General features: G+C 34.6%; 3 protein-coding genes across 3 annotated transcripts in view; 1 reads left to right on the forward strand and 2 right to left on the reverse strand.

The window, feature by feature from the left end:
* The first annotated feature begins 2,481 nt into the window (after positions 1-2,481).
* On the forward strand, positions 2,482-4,214 carry LOC118747489 (putative nuclease HARBI1). The gene is made up of 3 exons (XM_036481541.1): positions 2,482-2,959; positions 3,029-3,396; positions 3,455-4,214. The coding sequence occupies exons 1-3, from the start codon at positions 2,559-2,561 to the stop codon at positions 4,054-4,056; spliced, it is 1,371 nt and encodes a 456-aa protein (XP_036337434.1). The 5' UTR covers positions 2,482-2,558; the 3' UTR covers positions 4,057-4,214.
* A 431-nt stretch (positions 4,215-4,645) lies between these two features.
* On the reverse strand, positions 4,646-7,043 carry LOC118748160 (pectinesterase inhibitor 10-like). The gene is made up of 3 exons (XM_036482497.1): positions 6,434-7,043; positions 6,213-6,369; positions 4,646-6,080 (listed from the first exon to the last, which is right to left on the reverse strand). The coding sequence occupies exons 1-3, from the start codon at positions 6,564-6,566 to the stop codon at positions 5,435-5,437; spliced, it is 936 nt and encodes a 311-aa protein (XP_036338390.1). The 5' UTR covers positions 6,567-7,043; the 3' UTR covers positions 4,646-5,434.
* LOC118747384 (histidine-rich protein PFHRP-II-like) overlaps positions 6,734-21,018 on the reverse strand; it is a 40,240-nt gene continuing 25,955 nt past the window's right edge. Inside the window, exons 2-4 of the mRNA XM_036481434.1 lie at positions 7,597-7,629; positions 7,380-7,427; positions 6,734-6,770 (exon numbers count right to left, since the gene is read on the reverse strand). Of these exons, the coding sequence (XP_036337327.1) occupies positions 6,734-6,770; positions 7,380-7,427; positions 7,597-7,629 (118 nt within the window). The remainder of the gene's footprint in view (positions 6,771-7,379; positions 7,428-7,596; positions 7,630-21,018) is intronic.

Raw genomic sequence — 21,018 nt, forward strand, 5'->3', positions numbered from 1 at the left:
GGCAACAGCCTGATCAAAAATGCAGTCATGCGTACCATGCAACTTTCACCACAAACTACGAGTTTTCAAACCATGTGTCATAAAAGTACAATTGAATTTCAGTAAAGCTCAAATAAAATTTCACCAGCAATTTAAGTGAAAAATGATTTATTCTGTTAGTTTCCATATGAAATTCGAATAAAATAAATGTTTTTTTATTTAAATTGCTTTCGCGAAACTGGCTGTTAATGTTTCAGAAAAAAAGTATATGCATATTTCAGAAGACGAGTTTTCTAAATACTTTGCAATTTGTTAATTTCTAGTTAAATTTAAAGCAATATTGAATACTTTAATAACTATGATGTATTTGCCTGTATTTTATTATCCTTTCTATACCCTTTCTATTATTATAATCAAAATGCATACCAATGCATAAGTTCGTTCGGGCCTATGGATCCTAGGCCTGATCTTGTTGAAAATCTAAGGGGTGTTTGGTTCTGTTTTAACGGCTAGGTTATTAGCATTCAGAATAAATCCAACAATTTTATTGAGCTTGGGGCCGTTTTTTATGGAAAATGTTGCGGAAAAGCAACAATAATTTACAAAGGTAAGAAGTTATAGCTGCTATTTGGGAGATCACCACATCTACTAATCAGACTTCTTCAATCGCGGTCACTGAGGAGATGTGGCGATCTCCGAAATAGCAGCTACAACTTCTACCTTTTGTAAATTCTTATTGATTTTCAATAACATTTTTCATAAGAAACGGCCTCAAGCTCAATAAAATTGTTGGATATAATTCTTATAAGGCAATAAATAACAAAAAAAAAAAAATCTGAATGAATAATAAATTTAAGGTCAGTCAAACAAACCGAAAGAAAGTCGGACAGTCTCCTTAAAATCGGTGTTTAAAACATCGGTAAAACTTCCATCGTTGTATCGTCAATTTCGCGATGTTAGTAAATTGTAAATATCGATGGCAAACATCGAAAATTGAATCGATATTTCAAAAACATCGATGCATCGTTTGTATCCCTATTTGTGTGTGGCCGGGTGTGTGTGCGCCGAGGAGATGCGTTCCCTGCGACATGTGTGTGTGTATGTATGTACGTATGTGCGTCTATACATACTAGCTAGTAGTAGTTGACAGCGCAGCAATCAGCAGACGTCAGCCCACAGTCGCTATTGACGCATCCACTGATCTGCTCACTTTTAAATAAGCAGTCACCAGATAAATCCAATTAGTCTGATATTTGTACTTTTTCTACTATGATTCGCATTAAAAACTTTGTAGCTACTCAGTTACTAGTGTTACAACAACTACATACATTGTTGTTGCTTTTAATGCTGTTGACAACGTTGATGCTTTGTTGTTGTCATTATTGGCATTGTTAAGCTTAAACGATGTGCCAAGAACGGCAGCACACAAAGGACATCCCGCTTAGATGTCACCTAAGCCCCGCAAGCAAGAGGAGTTAGCCAACGGCCGCGACGATGAGCCGATGAGCCGATGAGCCAATAATGTTATGATAACAAATTCAGCTGAATGCAATAAAAATCCAGACACCAATGCAAAACCCCCGCAGTAGAATAAAAGGTAAAGGGGAGATGAAAGTACTTGTAACTATTCTTAGCGACCGGATCGAGCAGTGCAGTGGGTATGATATTGTCACACAAAGGGGACGGACCGGACCTACAGTTTGACGCCGACTCCGAACGGCGATTTTACTTTTATGAGAAGCTGTTTTTTTCATGGCACTAATACACTCGAAGGTTTGCCATCGCCCGCCGAGGAGCGACCGTTCGCGATGTCTCCTTGACCAGGGCTTGAACCCAGACCCTGCGGAGACAAAACTAGCAAATAAAAAATGAATCGAATACAGCTACAAATTCTTCGACTTTTCTTCAAGAAATCAATGTTGAACTTTGCTCTGATCCGACACTGAACTCATGATCTACCAATTGATAGCTAATAGCTCTCAGCTATTCAGCTGGAACAAACAGTTTTCCATATATTTAAGCAAGTATTCTTACCAATGAGATCAATATGAATTTTCGCATACAAAAATAAGAAAAATCTATGAAAATGTCTTGGTTTTTTTCCGTCTGCCATACCCTTTCGTTTGGAACCATTCATAAAAGTCACATCCCAAAAAGTGTGTTTTTTTTTTGCCATAAAAATCTTCTGCCGTGAGAGGGTTCCGTCATTTGTGTGGCAACATAAATTTGAAGGGGAAGATCGGCCAAGCACTAAGCAAATGTGTTAAGCGTCAAATTCATGTTATTATTATTGTGATCGTTAAACGGATTTTTAAGATCAAAAAACTTGCAAAAAAAGGCAAAGTAGGCCAACGAAACGGGCAGGAGAAGGCGCAAGAATCGCAAAAAAGGAGAAAACGGCACTGGCGGCCGAAAAATAGGCCCCCACGTGAGCTAATGCAAGTGGTGCACAATTTAAATGGGGATCATACGATAGATTCAAATTTTCAGGAATAAAAGCGCAGTTACCCAAGAACGTGTACGTAGCGTAGCGTAGAAATGCGTAGAAACACATAGTTGCAAAAACTCACCACCGTAGAATGAACGCAGGAATCAGCTGTTCTCTTTTGTATTTTTCTTTGTGTTCTGTTTTCGTTTCACATATTTTGGTAAACAACAGCGGTAGCATGATGGAAGCAGAAAGTGTTGAAATCGACGAATTATTTTTAAATTTGTGTGAATTATACAGATTGTATAAAGAATACAAACACAAAAAAAGGAACAGGAGGTACGGAGTTCGCCCATTAAATCAAAATTGGGCAGCAAGCGGCTATCAGCGCCAAGTTTTTCGGCGAATGAGGTCTATGGATGCAGAACAAGTGTTTTTACATACACGAATGCCCCCGCCTGTATTTGACCTACTGCTAAACCTAGTCGGCAACTCCTTACGGAAACCAAAACAGCGGATAGATTCTGAAGAAAGACTTTCTTTGGTTTTGCTGTAAGTACGTTATAATTTGTCAATACATATACATATAAAATACACAGTAGTTTGCTATTTCATCTTTAGATATTTGTCACAAGGAGTATCAATTCAGAGCATCGCTTGGAGTTACAAGTTAGGCAAAACAACAGTGCGCAATATTGTATTAGAAGTATGTGAAATAATCTGGCAGTTGCTTTCTCCAATTTACGTGAGCGAACCAACAGAATCGCAGTACAAAGATATTGCTAAGGAGTTCCTTGAGTTATGGAATATTCCTAACTGCGTTGGTGCAATTGATGGCAAGCACATTGCCATTAAATGTCCTGCTAATTCAAGTTCGCTCTTCTATAACTACAAGAAGTTTTTTAGTATAGTCTTGATGGCCGTATGTGATGCTAGATATACGTTCACAGCTGTCAGCATCGGAAGTTACGGCAGTCAGAGTGATGGAGGTAAAACCTTTTTAAAAGTTGTATATAATAAAATGCATTAATATTCACTCTTTTGCAGGAATCTTTCAGCTTTCTCCCTTTGGACAAGCATTAATGCAAAATACATTGCCATTACCTCCTGCTGTACCCTTATCAAGGGAATCCCCTGAATGTTTTCCCCATTTTTTTGTGGGTGATGCTGCGTTCCCCCTCAGAACAAATTTAATGCGTCCGTATCCCGGTTCTAATTTATCGCGAACTAAACGAATATTTAATTATCGACTCTCGCGGGCACGCAGAGTCATAGAAAACAGTTTTGGTATTTTAACTGCTCGGTGGCGGATATTGCGAACCACTATTGAGTGTAACCCAGAACACTGCGAAACAATAGTTTTGGCTTGCATTGCTTTGCATAATTTTATAATGCTGAACGATCAAAGTCGTTGGTATTGCCCAGAAAATTACGTTGACCGCGAAGAGGCTGGCAACGTAGTCCATGATGGAGATTGGCGTCGCGAATTAAGTAATCAGCACACCTTACCACCTTTGCGGTCAGCAGTGCGTAGAGCTCCAGCAAATGCGTTTAGCCTCCGTGATCGGCTCGCAAATTACTTCATTAATGAAGGATCCTTGCCGTTTCAGGAGAACATAGACTTAGCCATAGGTGGACCTTACTTATGAAATGCATTAATATGTGAATAGGAAAGCTTTACTTTCTATAAAATTGACCAACTTTCCTTAAAAACATTAGTTTCGTAAACTAAAATAAAATGTATTTATGTATACATAACAATTCATTCCTTACATGCCTGGATATATGTAGCTGCTGTCAAAATAAAAGCACCAAAATTCAAAATGATATTGTTTGCAATTCATGTTTATTTATTTTTAATAATTTTCATTTTAAATACAGTTTGTCCTATAACAGAAACCATATAAATAAAGTTTGAAAGTTTACACATACATACATAGTTAGTTTTCAAAAATTTATAAAATTTTCAAAAAAAATCAAACTCCTCATCTAGAATTTTTTAAAAAATTTCCGAGTATGTATTCATTTTAGTATAATAAAGTTCAAGTTTCAGGTCGCTAAAGATCACCGTTCATTTTTTAGATTTTTTTTCTTTCATATAAAAATAAATTTTGTTGATGCGATATATGAAAGAAAATGCTCAACTTCTTCGGCAAAAAAATTCTAAAAAATCAACGGTCATAATAATGCACATACATACATAACTTCAAAATCGTACATTACATTTTTTTAATTTTTGAAAACGTTAAAAAAACTTAAAAATAATTAAAAAAATCGAGTACGCAGTTTTATAGCCCATTCAATTTTAGAATAACAATGTGCAGACTTTAAGTGGCTAAGAAGTCGCTTTGATTTTTAACTATTTTTTTTTGCTGTCTGTTCTACACATTTTCCTTCATACATTGTATAAGCGAAACTTTTTTTATACGGAACATAATAACAAACAAATGGTTTGCATGGTATATATGCACATAAAAGTGTGTATGCATACATATACTATGTATAGTCATGTGTGAGCACATATACCCTGTGTTCAGAAATGCATCAAACGAAAGCATCAGTAAGAAAGTATATCAGTATCAGAAGCAGGAAGAAATCAGTATCAGTAAAGAATCAGTATATCAACATCAGCAAGGAAGTGTAATTGATCGTATTGTCCAATATGCTCAATCACGGTTAAATGCCGAATTGGAACTTAGTTACGCAAATAAGGCATTTCCATCAATTGTAGTTTTGAAATAAGAGACTGATGCTTTAGCTTGATGCATTTCTGAACGCGACATACTTATCTATGTGTGGTACTATAAAAAATAAAATAAAATAAAAGTTAAATCCACACAAATAGCAATTTCACTACATAAACGTATGCATGAATACATTTTTTTGTCTGTATACATAACTATATATGCGTACATATGCAATGAATGAATAAAAACACGTAAAACTGCATATACATACATATGTACATAAACATGTAAGCATAAGTCTACATACATAGATGCAAATACAAAATACACATACAAACTATTAGTCAGGCTCCTGCTGTACCTCAAATGCCACCTCCATCATGCGTTGCATGGCCCGCGACTGTTTCGCTGCAGTCATCTTTGATATTATTGATATCATCATCATTCCAAAAGAATTCAAAGCTGGATTTGAGTGCTCTTCTCTAGCTGCACACCTTGTTTTGAATAACTCAATGGCCTCGTACATGCTCTTATCAACATCAATATTGCTACCACGACGCCTCGTACCCCTTGAGCGGTTCGATTGCAATAATACTGGTGATGAAGACGGCGGCGATGGTAGTTGCACTTGAATTTGCGGCGATGGTGAGGGCAGCGAAACTGTTGTCGGAGGCGACGGCGATGGTAGGTGCACTTGAATTGGCGGCGATGGTGAGGGCAGCGAAACTGTTGTCGAAGGCGACTGCGATGATAGTTGCACTTGAGTTGGCGGCGATGGTGAGGGCAGCGAAACTGTTGTCGGACGCGACGGCGATGGTAGTTGCACTTGAATTGGCGGCGATGGTGAGGGCAGCGAAACTGTTGTCGGAGGCGACGGCGATGGTAACTGCACTCGGACTGGTGGCGATGGCAATAGCTGTGGCGGACTCCCAGTAATCCCCGTTGATGGCGAAGATGCTGGACAAATATTTCTCGAACACCGAAATCTGGAAATAATTATAAATATTAACTGCATGTATATATGCACATATTTACATATACTTTTATACATACATATGTATGTGCATTTGTACAAACATACATATATATATATATACATACTCTTTTGTGAAACTTACGGGCAAGGAACAACGTGCGGCTTCAGAAATCGAAGTGCCTCTAGCAAATACCATGGCCTGTGGTACTGCGAGCCACTGCCTGATGGCGCTGATTCCTTTCGCACTTCACGTCCATATCGGTCACGAAGCGCTGCCCATCTGCGCATGCACATCTCGGCTGCAAAGATGTTAATATACAAGTATGTTATAGTTTTACATATTTTACTTAAATTTCCACTTACCTGTTGAATTGAGCTCCCTGGCGATTTGCTCCCACAGCATTTGCTTCCTGCCGGCTAATTTATAGCAGGGGTTGCTTTTATCGTACAACTCCTTATTATTTTGTACGAAAAGAATTAGCTTTTCGTCGTCCATTACAATTTATATAAATTTTGGTTGCAACTTGTTTGTTTCTTTCTTCTTTATTGTGTTCTTTGTATACATTTACGCAGAGTTGCCAGTGATACATATGTTCGCAAGCTTTCGCTAACATTTATCATTTAAGTAAGTATTTTTGATAATTTAAACGATATAGAGTTATATTACAAACACTCAGAAAGCATAACATTTAATAAAATACTATTTTCAATAGAAATTTGTTATTATATTAAGAATAACTTAAATATTTCTCAACTTCATTCAAAACAATTTCAAACATTGTGTACTGGCAACTCTGAGCAAAGAGTAGGAGAGAGAGAGAAATCAGCTGACACGTTTCTACGGAAAAAATCAACTTCGCGCGGATTTCTACGTCTACGTCTACGTCTACAGAAAAATTCTACGTTCGTGAGTTTTCATTTACATGACGTTCTCATAAGATAGATCGTGTCAGCTGACACGTTCTCCGTTTTTACGTCCGTGGATAACCGCGCTTTAAGGGTATGGTCCACACTCTTTTTTTATTTTATCAACGGGCCTTAGTGTCACTAAAACTTGATTGAATCCGAAGCGAAAGTTGCTACACAAATTTCAATTTCTTTGAACTGCGCTATTGAGAAGAAACCACAAGATAAGTTGAGGAAATCTCTAAGAACCTCCCAGTCAAATATATTTGGGATGAATTCAAGAAGAATTGTGAAGAATTATTATAATGACTCGATACTAACGAAAAAAGCTTCAAAACCAAATGCAAACTATTTTCGAGATGCTAATGGATAGGATTTGAAATTAAAATCTTCCTCAGCTTACCTTGCGTTGACCGAGGACTGAGCAGCTCCGATTTCCTCCATAGATTTCCTGTGAAAATTATAAAAAAGTGATTAGGTAAATACATGTGTACATAAGTACATATGTATGTATGTATATTTGTATAATATTTAAAGATAGTGAGTTCATGATGGGGGAGAGGCATACAAAACACACAGAATTGTAGCTTACTTGAAAATAATAAATACTAGTATCTTACCTGTCACCCCAGCATAGCGCATCTTCGCGATATCTGGAAAAAAAAAACAATGGGATGATGAAAATATTTGGCTTTTCAATATATACTCGCACATATGTAAGTATGTATGTATGTAGATAATTATAACACTGAGAAAAAACAAACAAAAACAGTTATGTGATGGTTTCTTGCACTAAACGCATGTCTTCTCTTGCGCTAAATGTCAGATCATCGAACATACCTATTACATTTAAAATATAAGGATTTCCACTAGGAATTAAATGAAAAATATTTTAGTGACAAAGTTGGGCATTAAAAAATACTTTCGTCATTTCGTTTCTAAAAATAGTCAATTAGTTTAGTTCAGATATTTTTTGTCGTTTCAATGCCAATTGGAAATTCAGCATAACGACGACATATGTATGTACATATGTACATTAGACTGCATCACCAAAAAAAGTTGCGGTTTTTCCGCCGGGATTACAAAGTTTATTATATTTTAAGACGTATACCCAAATATTTCGGAAAAATATTAAGTCACTGGACCGATTTGAAAATACCTCCAAAAATTTAGTTTTTTTATGAATAAAAATAGTCTCTTAAAGAACTTTTTGAAAAAAGTCCCCTCAGATGACAAAACAAATTAGGCTTAAAAATTCTGCATAAAAATATTTAAAAATCTTTTCAACGGAATCGTAATAATGAGAATTTTGATGCTGTTTTTTTTACTTTTTTCAAAGATTGAATTACGAAAATCTTGAATGACTGGGCCAAAACTATTCTGATTTAGACTTATGGGATCTCGGTAGAAAGGTATTTTCCCACTATTTTTATTTGTGTGCAAAAAAAGTCATTCGTGTCGCAATATTTTTTTTTTTTCAAATACCAACACATTTTAATTCAACTTTGAATGATATTCGTTCATCCTACCTTTCTCTTTCATCCTTTGAATGAGTTTATTAGCAAAGAAATATTTTTGTGGACGTCTTAAAATATAATAGATTTTATAATTCCAATGGAAAAACAGTACCGATTTTTTTTTGTATGGGGAGTGATGTAGTCTAATGTACATATATATATATATCGATTTAATTTTTTAAAAGTTGGCCAGATGATAGCTTTACCTCACTTGAAGCGCTTTAAAGTTTCGAATAGCCGAAATCTCTATTTGACATCGCTTTTTGGTGAAGTATGTGTGTATGTAAATACACTAGGCGACAAATGAAAGTGTACACCTTGTCCGAATATAATATTAACAATTATTTTCATAGTTCTAAAATATAAACTGTGTAAATCAAAGTTCAATGTATGAAATTCACAAAAATTTAAAAAATTTCATCATCAGAATTTTCAACTTTTTATTCAAAGCTACGAGTATGCAATTTTTTGTGACGATTTTTGCACTGCTTTCTTTATACGAATGAGTTACCAATGAAATAAAATGCGGGAGACCGTTCGCAACAAAATGAAAAAAAAAACCGAAAAAGCAGTCTCAAAAAAAAAAAAATCTCAAACATCAACGCAATTTTTTAGCCGGTTGAGACTTGCACTTTGTTAGACTAAAACGGAATGGGCTACAAACCTGCGTACACGAAAATTTTCTAGAAATTCTGAATAAAAAGTTGAAAATTTTAATGAATTTTTTTAGAAATTTTGTCAACTTTATATAAAGTGTGAAATTTTGATTTATATGGTTTATATATAGAATCTTCATAAATAATTAAAGCATGAAAATAATTGTGAATATTATATTAGAATAAGATGTACACTTTAATTCTAAATGAATGCAAACAATTTGCTATCGACTTTTTTAAAAATATTTTGCATTGCTAAAAATGATGCAAGCGTTTATAGACATATGTAGGCACATGAAAATAAATATCGTAAATAGAAAAAATGTTTGCATATTAGTTTGTTTCCATATTAGTTAGAGTTTTTTTTTTAGTAAATGAGAAGTTTGGGGGAAAATAGTTCTTAATTTTAGGAGAATAGACTTTGACAGCGTTCTAAGCCGCCATTTGGTCAAATAGGTTTTCAAAGTAAATCACAGCAAATTAAAGTAAGCAAGGCTTGTAAAGTCAGCCTGCATTGGACCAGTACCTTAGTTTATTAACAAGCGATATATAAAATTAGATTTAAAATGGTCGATGACAGTTAAGGCTCAGATGGACTTATGTATGTATATATCAGAAGAGTAATTTTTGTGAAAATTGCAGATAGATCATATGGAATATAGTACATAAGTAAGCCTTCGATAAGGAAATTTAAAACAAAAATCTGAAACTTTCAACCATCTATTTTTTGTCCACTTCAGTGGTAGTTTGAACCTGTTATCAAACGAATTTATTTTGCCACTAGCTTGTGCTGTGTCCCGGTTATTAAAAAAAAAAGTAAGTGCGCCTGGGCCACACTGGAGGAATGAAACTTACGTTACGTATGTACATATCTATTTTGTCTCATAACCAATATACATACATATGTACATACATACATACATACATCTGCTTTTGCTTAAGGTAATATTTTTTTGTTTTTTTTGCTATCTAGATCCCTACCTCTGCCCCTGTTCATTCTAACTACATTTATGTTATTCTGTTTTCCTTTCTCTTCATTTTAATGTTTATACTCTATCGATAACAAAATCGCTAGTAACATCCTACAAAATATCCAACAGATATCGATGAAAAATTCGATGAAAATTTCGATAGCAAAATCGATAATAATATTGGTAGCAAAATCTATTAGAAACCCGATAAAAATATCGATAAAAATATCGATAAAATTATCCATAACAAAATCGGTAACAAAATCGTAAAAAATATCCATAACTAAATCGATAAATATCGACGTCAAAATCTTTAAACAAAATCAATAACGAAATCGATAAATATCGACACCACAATCGATAGATATCGATAACAAAATCGATAAATATCGATAACAAAATCGATAAAAATATCCATAACAAAATCGATAAAAATATCCATTACAAAATCGATAACAATATCGATAAAAAATGGATAAATATCGATAACGAAATCGATAAAAATATCGATAACAAAATCGTTAAAAAGTATCGCTAACAAAATAGCTAAAAATATCGATTACAAAATCGATAACAAATCGATAAAAGTATCGATAACAAAACCGATGAAAATATCGATTATTTTATGGATAAGTCCCGAAAATCACGAAATTCTCTAAAATCCCAAAATAGTTCCCAGATTAAGTCTCTGTGTCTCTCCCTACAATTGAGGCCGCTTTTCATATAACGGTAAATTTCAGAAATTTCGATATTTCGAAATTTAAGGACGCTAATTTACTTAAAATGTATACACCCCGGCTTATCATGTAGCGGTAGCTTTCGGAAAGGTGGAAAACATATATTTAATACTTGCGCCGGGTATTTAATGTTCGGCTCCGCCCGAACTTAGACTTTCTTACTTGTTACCTTTGCCTTTATCCTTTTCTTTATCTATGTACGTACTCACCTTTACTTTCATTATTGTATTGGTATTTTTCTAAGTGTTATTTTTTTACCTTTTATTAGCAAATTTTTGTTAAATTAATACCACTTGTTTCAGCCCCAACCATTTCCGTTGCATCATTTCCGTTGCACCATTTTCGTGTGCAATTTTCTTTGAATTTGCCAATTTACTCCCAACCAACCAACCGCCGCTAAAGAAGTTTCACTTCAAAACTGTACTGTAATATCATCAATCAGGAAAGGTAATGCCGTAGATATTTAGCGTATATACATATCTATGTACATAGATAATTATACGAGTACTTATCCTGCGGGCTCCTGATTCATTTTATAAATATAAAATGGGATTGAATAATAGTCAGATTTTCCTGCAGGGAAGCTAAAAACAACAGGCTAAAACACACATACATATGTATGCACATACCTACATACATACTTTGCACTTCCGATCAGTTTGTTTTCGTATCGAAAAGGATGTTATTGATGTTCAATAATAGATACCATTTGGCTGAGAAGCCGATTATTATTGAACGTAAACGATTCTCGGAACACAAGCAAGAAGTGGGACACCAATAATGGCCTGAATGGTGATCTAACACACACATGCGTACATACATATGTACATTCTCATATACATTACTAGTATATCCCAAAAATTCGCAACATTCATTCATTCAAGTCCGGTTTAGGATCGTTGATCTAAGGCGATTCTCTAACCTCTACCTTTACCACTACTACGTATGCTAAATATATATATGTACTAGGAATGCTAATCCCGGGATCCCGCACTTTTTAAGGTCTCGAAAATCCCGGGATTCTTGGCAAAACCGCGTAACTGACATTTGCTGCCAAAAATTGGATTTGAAAAATTAGTGTTTTTACTCTCTAAAAAATAATTTATTCAACCTCACATACGCGGTTTTACACTTTAAATGACGATATAACACCGCGCGATAGTAAATTTTAAACACAAATATCAATTTATACGCGAGTTTTTCACTCTGACATCAGTAAGTCAAAAATGATTTAAAAAATTCATAGAAATGTGCTTAGAGAAGAAGTATGGGTATAAAATTTATGAGGAAATCCTGTAGAATTTAAGCAGATTCAAGTTTCTGGTGCAGAAGGGCTAGTAAATATTGAAAATGTCATTTTAAACTTTTATCCTTGGAATTTCGCAATATTTGTTTTTGAAAAAATTACGTGTTAAGGGTTTATATAAACTCGATAACAACCTCGAACTTCGTTCTTCTAACTTTGCCAGCTTAAAAATTACCTATTCGTCCTTGTGAATCCAAAAAATTAAAATTTTTTAAATTCTAAAGAAATTTCATATTGCATTTGTTACCCGTATTTTTATTCTATATTGCATTGAATTTTTTTTAATAATTTTTGGAATTAACCATATCTTTGAAATAACAAAGTCCTTCAAAATAAATCCTGCGGTCAGAGAGAAAAAATAAAAACGTCACTTTGAATAAAAAAGTTGTCTTCAAACCCATTTATTTATTATTTATTTCATGGTAGAAGAGCTTCTCAAAGAATATAGAAGCAATTTTTATACCCGAGCGCACTTGTGCACAAGGGTATATTAATTTTGTTCACATAACGGTTGTTTGTAACAGCCAAAACGAATCGAGATAGATATAGATAGATATATGTCTGTATACATAAATGATCAGGATGAAAAAATAAATCGATTAAGCCATGTCTGTCTGTCCGTCTGTCCGTCCGTCCGTGTACACGATAACTCGAGCAAAAATTGAGATATCTCAACGAAATTTGGTATGTAGGTTTCCCTTAATCCAAAGTAGGTTGGTATTGAAAATGGGCGAAATCGGACTTTAACCACGCCCACTTCCCATATAACGGTAATTTCCAGAAATACGAAAACTGCGATATTTTAGTAACTAATGAAGATAATTCACTCAAAATTGATATTTATAATAAGTTTTAGACGAAAAATAAGAATATTATAAATTTTTGGAAATGGGCGTAGCCACGCCCACTTATGGTTATATGTGTATATCTTGGTAACCGCTGCACCAATTTCTTCCAAACTTGGCACAGTTGTTGGCCCTGGTACAGCATAAAAATCGCCGAAACTTTTTAAAATCGGACAATAACCACGCCCACATCCCATATAACGGTAATTTAGAGAAATACAAAATCTTCGATAAATCAGTAAATATTAAAGCTAATTTATTCAAAATTGAAGCTTGCAACAATTCTTAACCAAAAAATACGTTTATGGTAAAATTTTATGATCACATATATGTATATCGGTAACCGTTCTACCAATTTGTACCAAACTCGGTGTGGTTATTGTGCTTGCCACATATAAGCAAAACGTTGAAAATTATTGAAATCGGACTAAAATAACGGCCGCTTCTCATATAACGGTGAATTTCAGAAATGCTTGAAACTTCAATATTTCAAAATTGAAGGACGCTAATTTACTCAAAATTGATACACCCCGGCTTACCATCTAGCGGAAGGTTTCGGAAAGGTGAAAAAACATATATTTAATACTTGCGCCGGGTATTTAATGTTCGGCTCCGCCCGAACTTAGACTTTCTTACTTGTTTCGACTAAAGTTGTTGAAAAGTAATGAATATTTAAATCCCGGACTAGTCCCGGGATCCCGGGATTGTGACAACGCCATCCCGAAAATCCCGGGATCGGAGAAAGCCGAAAAATTAACATCCCTAATATGTATGTATGTATAAACACAGCTATTTCTCTGATTTAGGAGTTTCGATTACTTTGCTACACATGCATTTTCTGGCGGCAGACGGTGTAATAATACATCACCAAGCAGAAAACATAATTGCTTCTTTTGCTTTTATCGGTCTGTACTACCCGTACGAATCGTAGTGTGTTAGAACGTCATTCTCATAACGGTAATGGCTATATATGTAGATTTTAAGCTGCCAAGGATAAAGAGCACCAAAATTACTTACATTTTTCATACACATATTTGTTGACATTTTTTATTTATGTACTGTCTGGATATCATTAATTACGTCTGTTTAAATTTTGTTCTAATTAGCGCGTGGATGTATATTCACAGTATGTACTACATACATACATATGTATGTTTGTATGTATGCACTCTTACACATTTATGTATTACGTTTTTGCAAGTAGGACATCTATCTGCAAGTGTCTGAATATCACTTCTCTTCCAATATGTGTTTTTTTTCACCGCACTACAATTGTTGTTGCATTGTAGTCCTATTTTATTGGAATTGCCAACGTCAGTAAACTTCTATGACTGACTTTGATCGGGCATTCTTCATTCTTTATTTGGTAAATAAGCCCTTGTTTGCGACATATTTTCTAGGCGTCCGAGACGTTTATGCGAGAACATTGGACACGTGTCTTCGCTGGAATTTGAGTTTTGCATTGTATGCCTGCAGGAAACACTGCCGAGTGAGAGTGGAACTTGAATGTACATATCGTCGTCTCAGAAAACGGATGTCGAATGTTACAAAACACGGTTTTGAGAAAATTGACTTTTAAGTTTAAGGTCGAATTAATCCGAAACTGTACGGTAGATTTTTGTAACTTTTGAAGGAGACGTAGTTGGTGTTATTAGTTTTGATTTCCCATATTTTTACATTTAATATCTCTTAACGTTAATGAGAAAATTTACTTTTCATTCCGTATACATTTGTCGTAAGTAGCGTTTACTCACCACTTTGTTTTGTCCACAGAACATACGACAATAGTAAAGTATCTATTTCAACGACGATGGTATAATTTGATGAAAAAAACAGACATATTTATTAAATAATGATTACTTATTAGAAAAAACATAACAAAAACATAATCATGTATTTAATAAAAAAAATCTGTACATCTCTTATGCTGTAAATATGTTACGAACATACGTTTTCTTTATATAAAAACAAAAAACAATACTTAAATTCAGTCTTTTGTACATTTTTATCTCTTTCATTTCATTGGAGACTCAGTGCAAGCTAAAATTTAAAAATTTAAAATTTTAAAATTAGTTACTTAGTTTAATTTTCAATTTTAATTGTATCGTTATAGTAGAGGACCATCCAATTGTCGTAAGTTCAAAGTTTTGCGATACATACGACAAACGTTTTATGATTAAAAAAAAGGTACGTTTGTATGGGAATTTGTCGTATGTGACGCATTTTCAGCACATACAACAAAAGGCATACCCAATCATTAATATTATGTAACATACGACAAAATGCGCACGAAATATCTCAAAAACTAATGGAGATATAAAAAAATGGATTGCAGAAATCGAAAGAGCATGTCCAACTTAGTAAATCTGCATCAAAATCCCAAAATCGTGATTTTGCACATTCGTCATCCGTTTTCTGAGGCGACGATATGTATATGTATCTACTAGGGCTGTGCGATTATTTGATTACTCGAGCAAGTTGGTTAATCAATTATTCGGTTAATCAATTACTCGAGTAATCAAGATTTTGATTACTCAAAACCTTGTTTAATCGAGTTACTTGAAATATGATTACTCGAAAAAAAAATTGTTTTGCTCGTTAAAAGAGTTTCCTTTGGAAAATGCTTATTTTATTTTATACATTCTGTATATGAAAAAAATTTTTCGTTTTAATTTTTGTAAACAGAAACGTTGTTTTCAAAGTATCAAGGAATTTTAACTACTTTATACATATGTAAAGAGTTGAAATGTCGATTACTCATTTTACTCGAAATGTTGATTAATCATAAAGCAAATTACTCAAATATTTTTTTTTTGGTTAATCAAAAATCTTGATTACTCGAGTAAGTGAACTTTTGAGTAATCAGAATTTCCAATTAATCGATTAATTGAGTTCTTTACTTTGTGATTAATTAAAATTTTGAGTAATCAATTAATCGCACAGCCCTAATATCTACACATAAAACTATGGATATAGGCTGTCAAAGGCATAATTTGAAAGCTTAAAAATTTTCCCTACATAATGACTAGAAATATATATATAGAAATATATTTCATATAATATTTGCTATGTCGTCATTGCAGAGAAACATTTACCTTGTTTATATGGCATCAAACGCGGTATCGAATCAACTCGTGTCAGCGTAGCTCGCTTGAAATGCAAGCAAGTTTATATGCAACACAAGAAATGAGTCGATCGAACCCACTTGCAAACAGAGTTTATCCCGATGCAACCCTGTTAATATGTACATGTGTCAATTCTTGAAAATAATGAACATTGAAAAATAATAATTAAAGACTCAAACAGCCTTGTAAAAATTATCTTAGCCATTAATTTTATAACAAAGCTTAGCATAACTGTAATTTCAAGAACTATTTAAATGGTTTACTTTATACAGCTTTGCATGAAATAACCGTGTGGATAAATTCCGTGTTTATATGCACTCTCAGAACGAACGATTCAATAACTCTTCGTGGTTCGCATACAAAATGCGGTTTATGGTGGCACGGTTAAAAGTTTCAATTCGATTAGAGAATGTGTTTACATGTGTGTGTCCATATAACATGGTTTGACTTAGAACGAATTGAAGCATCATAAAAACGTGTTAATTGATATGTATTTACATACCATTATATGTAAGGACACCTTTAGTTAAAGAAGGCGTAATTTTAAACGAAATTTTCTTTTACAAAGATCGTATATCTTCAGCTATAAATAATGCGAAAGTATTTCCTAGTATTTTAGGGAATTTTTTCCAGTTTTATGTAATTTTTAAAGATTACTTATGACATTCTGTTGTTTTTTTAAGTAATTTTTCGTTATTTTCTCGATCAACAAAATCGATGATTACAACAACTGCCCTCGAGTATAAAAAATTTGTTTGTATTTGCTCTTTGATTTTTTTTGTTGTGGCAAAATTTGGTTCTAGTTAACATTGAAACAGCTTTTAAGCCTTTAACAGCACCGCAGGAAACAGTTAAAGATAAAAATAGAGATAACGATGATGATGATGATGATAGATACATACATACATACCCCGATTATGATAACAATAACACCTAAATTTTCACACAAGGCCCACTACCTTTGCCAGTTTAGTTTCGTTTTTCCTGCGGGGTTGCATGCTACCAATCGTTTGTCTATATCCATATGTACATATCTACATATCTGTGGACATTTGACAGAACAACTTAAGTCTATTTTCACGTACAAACTAAATAGCATATGTCGGCAAAGCTCTTTTTTTTACCGTCAGAGCTATAAATGTTATTTAAAAGAGCGCATTCAGTTGTCGAAGACAGAAACATTTAAAAGGTTGTGTGTAGCTATAAATTAATTTGATATTTCTTCCGAATAATAACATTTTTCTCTTTGGCGATAAAATATATTTTGTCGACATATCTCATTTGGTTTGTCCGTCAAAGGCAGACTTGAGCTATTCTGTTAAATGTCCACAGCTATGTATATATGTACGTGCACGTAACACATTTTCGCTCATATAAGCTAACCTAAGCTATGTAGCTGCTAATTTGTTTTCTGCTGCTTTTAGTAATTATTATGTTAAATTAAGTACCCATTTTTGGTCCTCAGCTGTGGCGATAATTACAATCGACACGGCAAGCGTGACAATCTTTACATTCGAATTCAGTCGGTGAGGTCGTTGCGTTGTCAAACGGCTACCTACGAATCCGGAGCGCAGCTATTTGGAAATGTCCTCTGTCGCAAGCGCCTTGGGACCTCCATTTTCATGGCTATTTATTAACCAGTAACTTGAAAGGGTAATTGCAGAAAAGTTTTTCTTTGGGGAGTATGTACACATGTAGCCATAGAAAATGTCTGATTGCGATCAAATCCAAACAAATTAAGGCTATCGCGACTAATGATCGTTACAGACACCTGATTCGTAGCAAAACGTATACATATGTATGTATGTATGTATGTTCGGATGTACGCATGTTAATATGTAATAAAAACTTAAGCGCAACATGTTTGAACACTTCCACAGATATCTATGTTTGTATGTAGGCCTTTTGAGTTTTATTCAAATTACGGTATTTTGAGATGGATAATTTAGATGCCATCGTAGTCGACAGATTATATTTTTGCTGCTCATCTTTGACCAAAAGCCATATTACATCGATATTTTTTAGTAGTGTGAATTTGCTCATTAAAAAGGTGTCGGAACAATTTTAACTTTATTTCATTTTGTTTAACTTTTTTTTAATAAATGATGCTTCGATTTGTGGCAGTTTTAATGAAATTGCGGTGCAATATATTTTTATTTCTCCCGTATCTGCCGCATCGATCGCCGTTCGCTCCGCAGTGTATGTGACGTGTGAGTGCTACAGGTATAAATTAATATAAGTTTCGTTCTAGAAAATCGATCAAATTGACAAGCACTGCCGCGTGGATCGCTCATCGAACGGCATTGTGAGGTTTTTGACGGTCTACAGCAGTCGCCAGTGTCCAGTGCACAGTGGTCAGTGGCCAGTTATCGAGGCTATGCAGTAGGCAGCGGGCAGCGGGCAGCGGGCAAAGCCGGTGGTGATCCATTTGTGCGAGTGTATGAAAAATCTGTTTAATTTTGAGTTGAGAACATTGGGGCGTTTATATTGTCCGCCAACATTATTATGTCGTATCTACTTTTTACGCGCCTTTCCATTCCTCAGCCTCAGCCTCAGCTGTTGTGTCAGTCAGCGGTATGAACTAAAAAGTGTTTGCCAATTTTGTTGTTGTTGTTGTTGTTGTTAAATTCCGTTGATCACTGATTGATCTACTACTGCAAGTCGAGCAGGCAGGCAGTCAGTCAGTAGACAATGTTGTTGGTGTGGCCGTTAGTTGGTTGGTTGGTTGGTGATTGTTGCAGTCATCAGAGTTAGGGGTTCGATGAAAATTGTTAATACGTACATACGTATGTATGTATGTATGTGTATTGCCTGCTGATAGTGGCTACGATTCGATTTGTTTCAAATTGAGTTTTATTGCCGCTTTTGTGTGCTTACCTTTTGAGGTTTGCGACCAGATCAGGCTCCAATTTTTACTTCCATTGCTGTTTCGTCGAAGCCTGCTGCTGAAAATGCCGGCGAAGAATCCGGCAATTTCGTACTCATACATATTTATAAGTCTTTAGGATGCTTCAGTGCAATTCCATGCATACATACATATGTATGTACACAAGTATGCATACACATTAGGGTGGTCCTTAAATGTAGGAAGGTAATTTTTGCATCAGATTTCCTGAAGGTCTGATTATGCTTAACTTCGCACAACCATTTGCACCAGTGCAATAAAAACATAGCTTAAGAAAATGTGGATCAAAATCTTAACTCAACAGATCGCTAAGTTTTTAAAAGTTATGCTAATTTCTGGGTAATGGAATACATACAAAGTACATACGAAACTACAGCTTTAAGTTTATGCGAAGCTGTGCCAAGTTATGCGAAGTTTGCATAATATGTCCATCAGCCTCAACCCCTACGTCGATGCTACTATAGTCGAAGATATCACACATAAATTTTGGTCCGCATTGGAGACGGTTAAGGCTTGTCGCGCAGGGGTCAAAGCTTAGACTACCGTATGAAGACGTCTTAACCGACTCCGATCGGAACCAATATTTAAAAGTGATATCCTCGACTTAAGTAGTATCGATTTTGGGTATTAAATAAAAAACATAAAAATTTATTATTTGAGTCCGGCCTTTGACCCCTTTGTGACACGCCTTAACCGTCTCCGATTGGGACCAAAATTTATATGTAATATCTGTGACCGTAGTATTACCGATTGCGGGGTGAGACTGAAAATAATCGTTCATTTGATTTTTTAAGGACTACCCTAATGTACATATATTCATTACTTTTTACGCATTTCAGGGTTTTCTGCGCGTCTTTGTTTTTGTCTTCTCAACATTCGCCCGATTTTATTTCTTTATCTCAATTATAGTTTTCAGGTTGAGAATGCGTATCTTGCTCTTGTTTGTTTTTGTATAAATGTGTCTATATATTTTCCTTACGGAGTCAATATTTCCGAATACTCCTACTTATACTCATTCCCTGACAATCCGCCGTGCAAGATACTATATGACATATCGCTCAGTTACTTCAATAGCGTCATAATCCAAAAAATACAAATATTGAGTGTTGTATAAAAATTTCATAGCTGGTTCGATTTCCAGTATCTCACTAGAAAAAAATACGTATTTTATTTTTTACTATGGGTGTTTATGTAAATTCAAAACTTCCCCACCATGCCAGAACTAGGCAACAATCGTAAATGGCAACAAATTGGCGACTCACCAATATATCGCCGTGGTGACAAATCGGCAACATCATTTTTTCCATCTCAATTTTGGAATAAATAAGTTCTCAAAAATTCCCAAACTTACGAATTTGACGTCAATAGTGTTGTCCAAAAACATCTAATGCCCATAGATAGGATTGAGAAAAAAGGAAGCCCCCTAGCGAGGGAAGGAATTAATTCCGCTTGTAAGTTCGAATACTGTATACGAAAAAATTAATGAAGTATTAAAAAATATAAAATTATCCCAAATATCGCTTGTAGCAATAATAAAGCGATAAGAAACCGACTCGTCCAGGCCAGTTACCTTTGGCGGACGTTTTAGAGCGACTGGTAATAAGAAATCGATTCGATGGCGATATTATAGGCAATAAATTTGTTGCCCAGGGCAACACGTTTTCTTATTTCCGGCAACAAAAATTGTCTGGTGACTACTTTGAACCCACCATGCAAAACATGAGAAATAGGCAACAGTCGTCAATGGCAACAAATTGGCGACTCACCGGTTTATTGCTGTGGTGACAAATCGGCAACAACATTTCTTTCATGTCAACTTTGGAATAAATAAGTTTAAAAAATTCCTAAACTTATAAATTTCGCGTTGATAGTATTATCCAAAATCGTCTAATTTTTACCAGGGACAGAATTGAAAAAATAGGAAGCCCCATAAGGAAAGAAAGAATTATTTCTGTTTCTATATAAGTTCCAATTTTGTAT

Source organism: Rhagoletis pomonella, unplaced genomic scaffold (assembly GCF_013731165.1).
Source record: "Rhagoletis pomonella isolate Grant_MI unplaced genomic scaffold, Rhpom_1.0 Rhpom_scaffold_00012, whole genome shotgun sequence".
NCBI classification, from domain to species: domain Eukaryota; kingdom Metazoa; phylum Arthropoda; class Insecta; order Diptera; family Tephritidae; genus Rhagoletis; species Rhagoletis pomonella.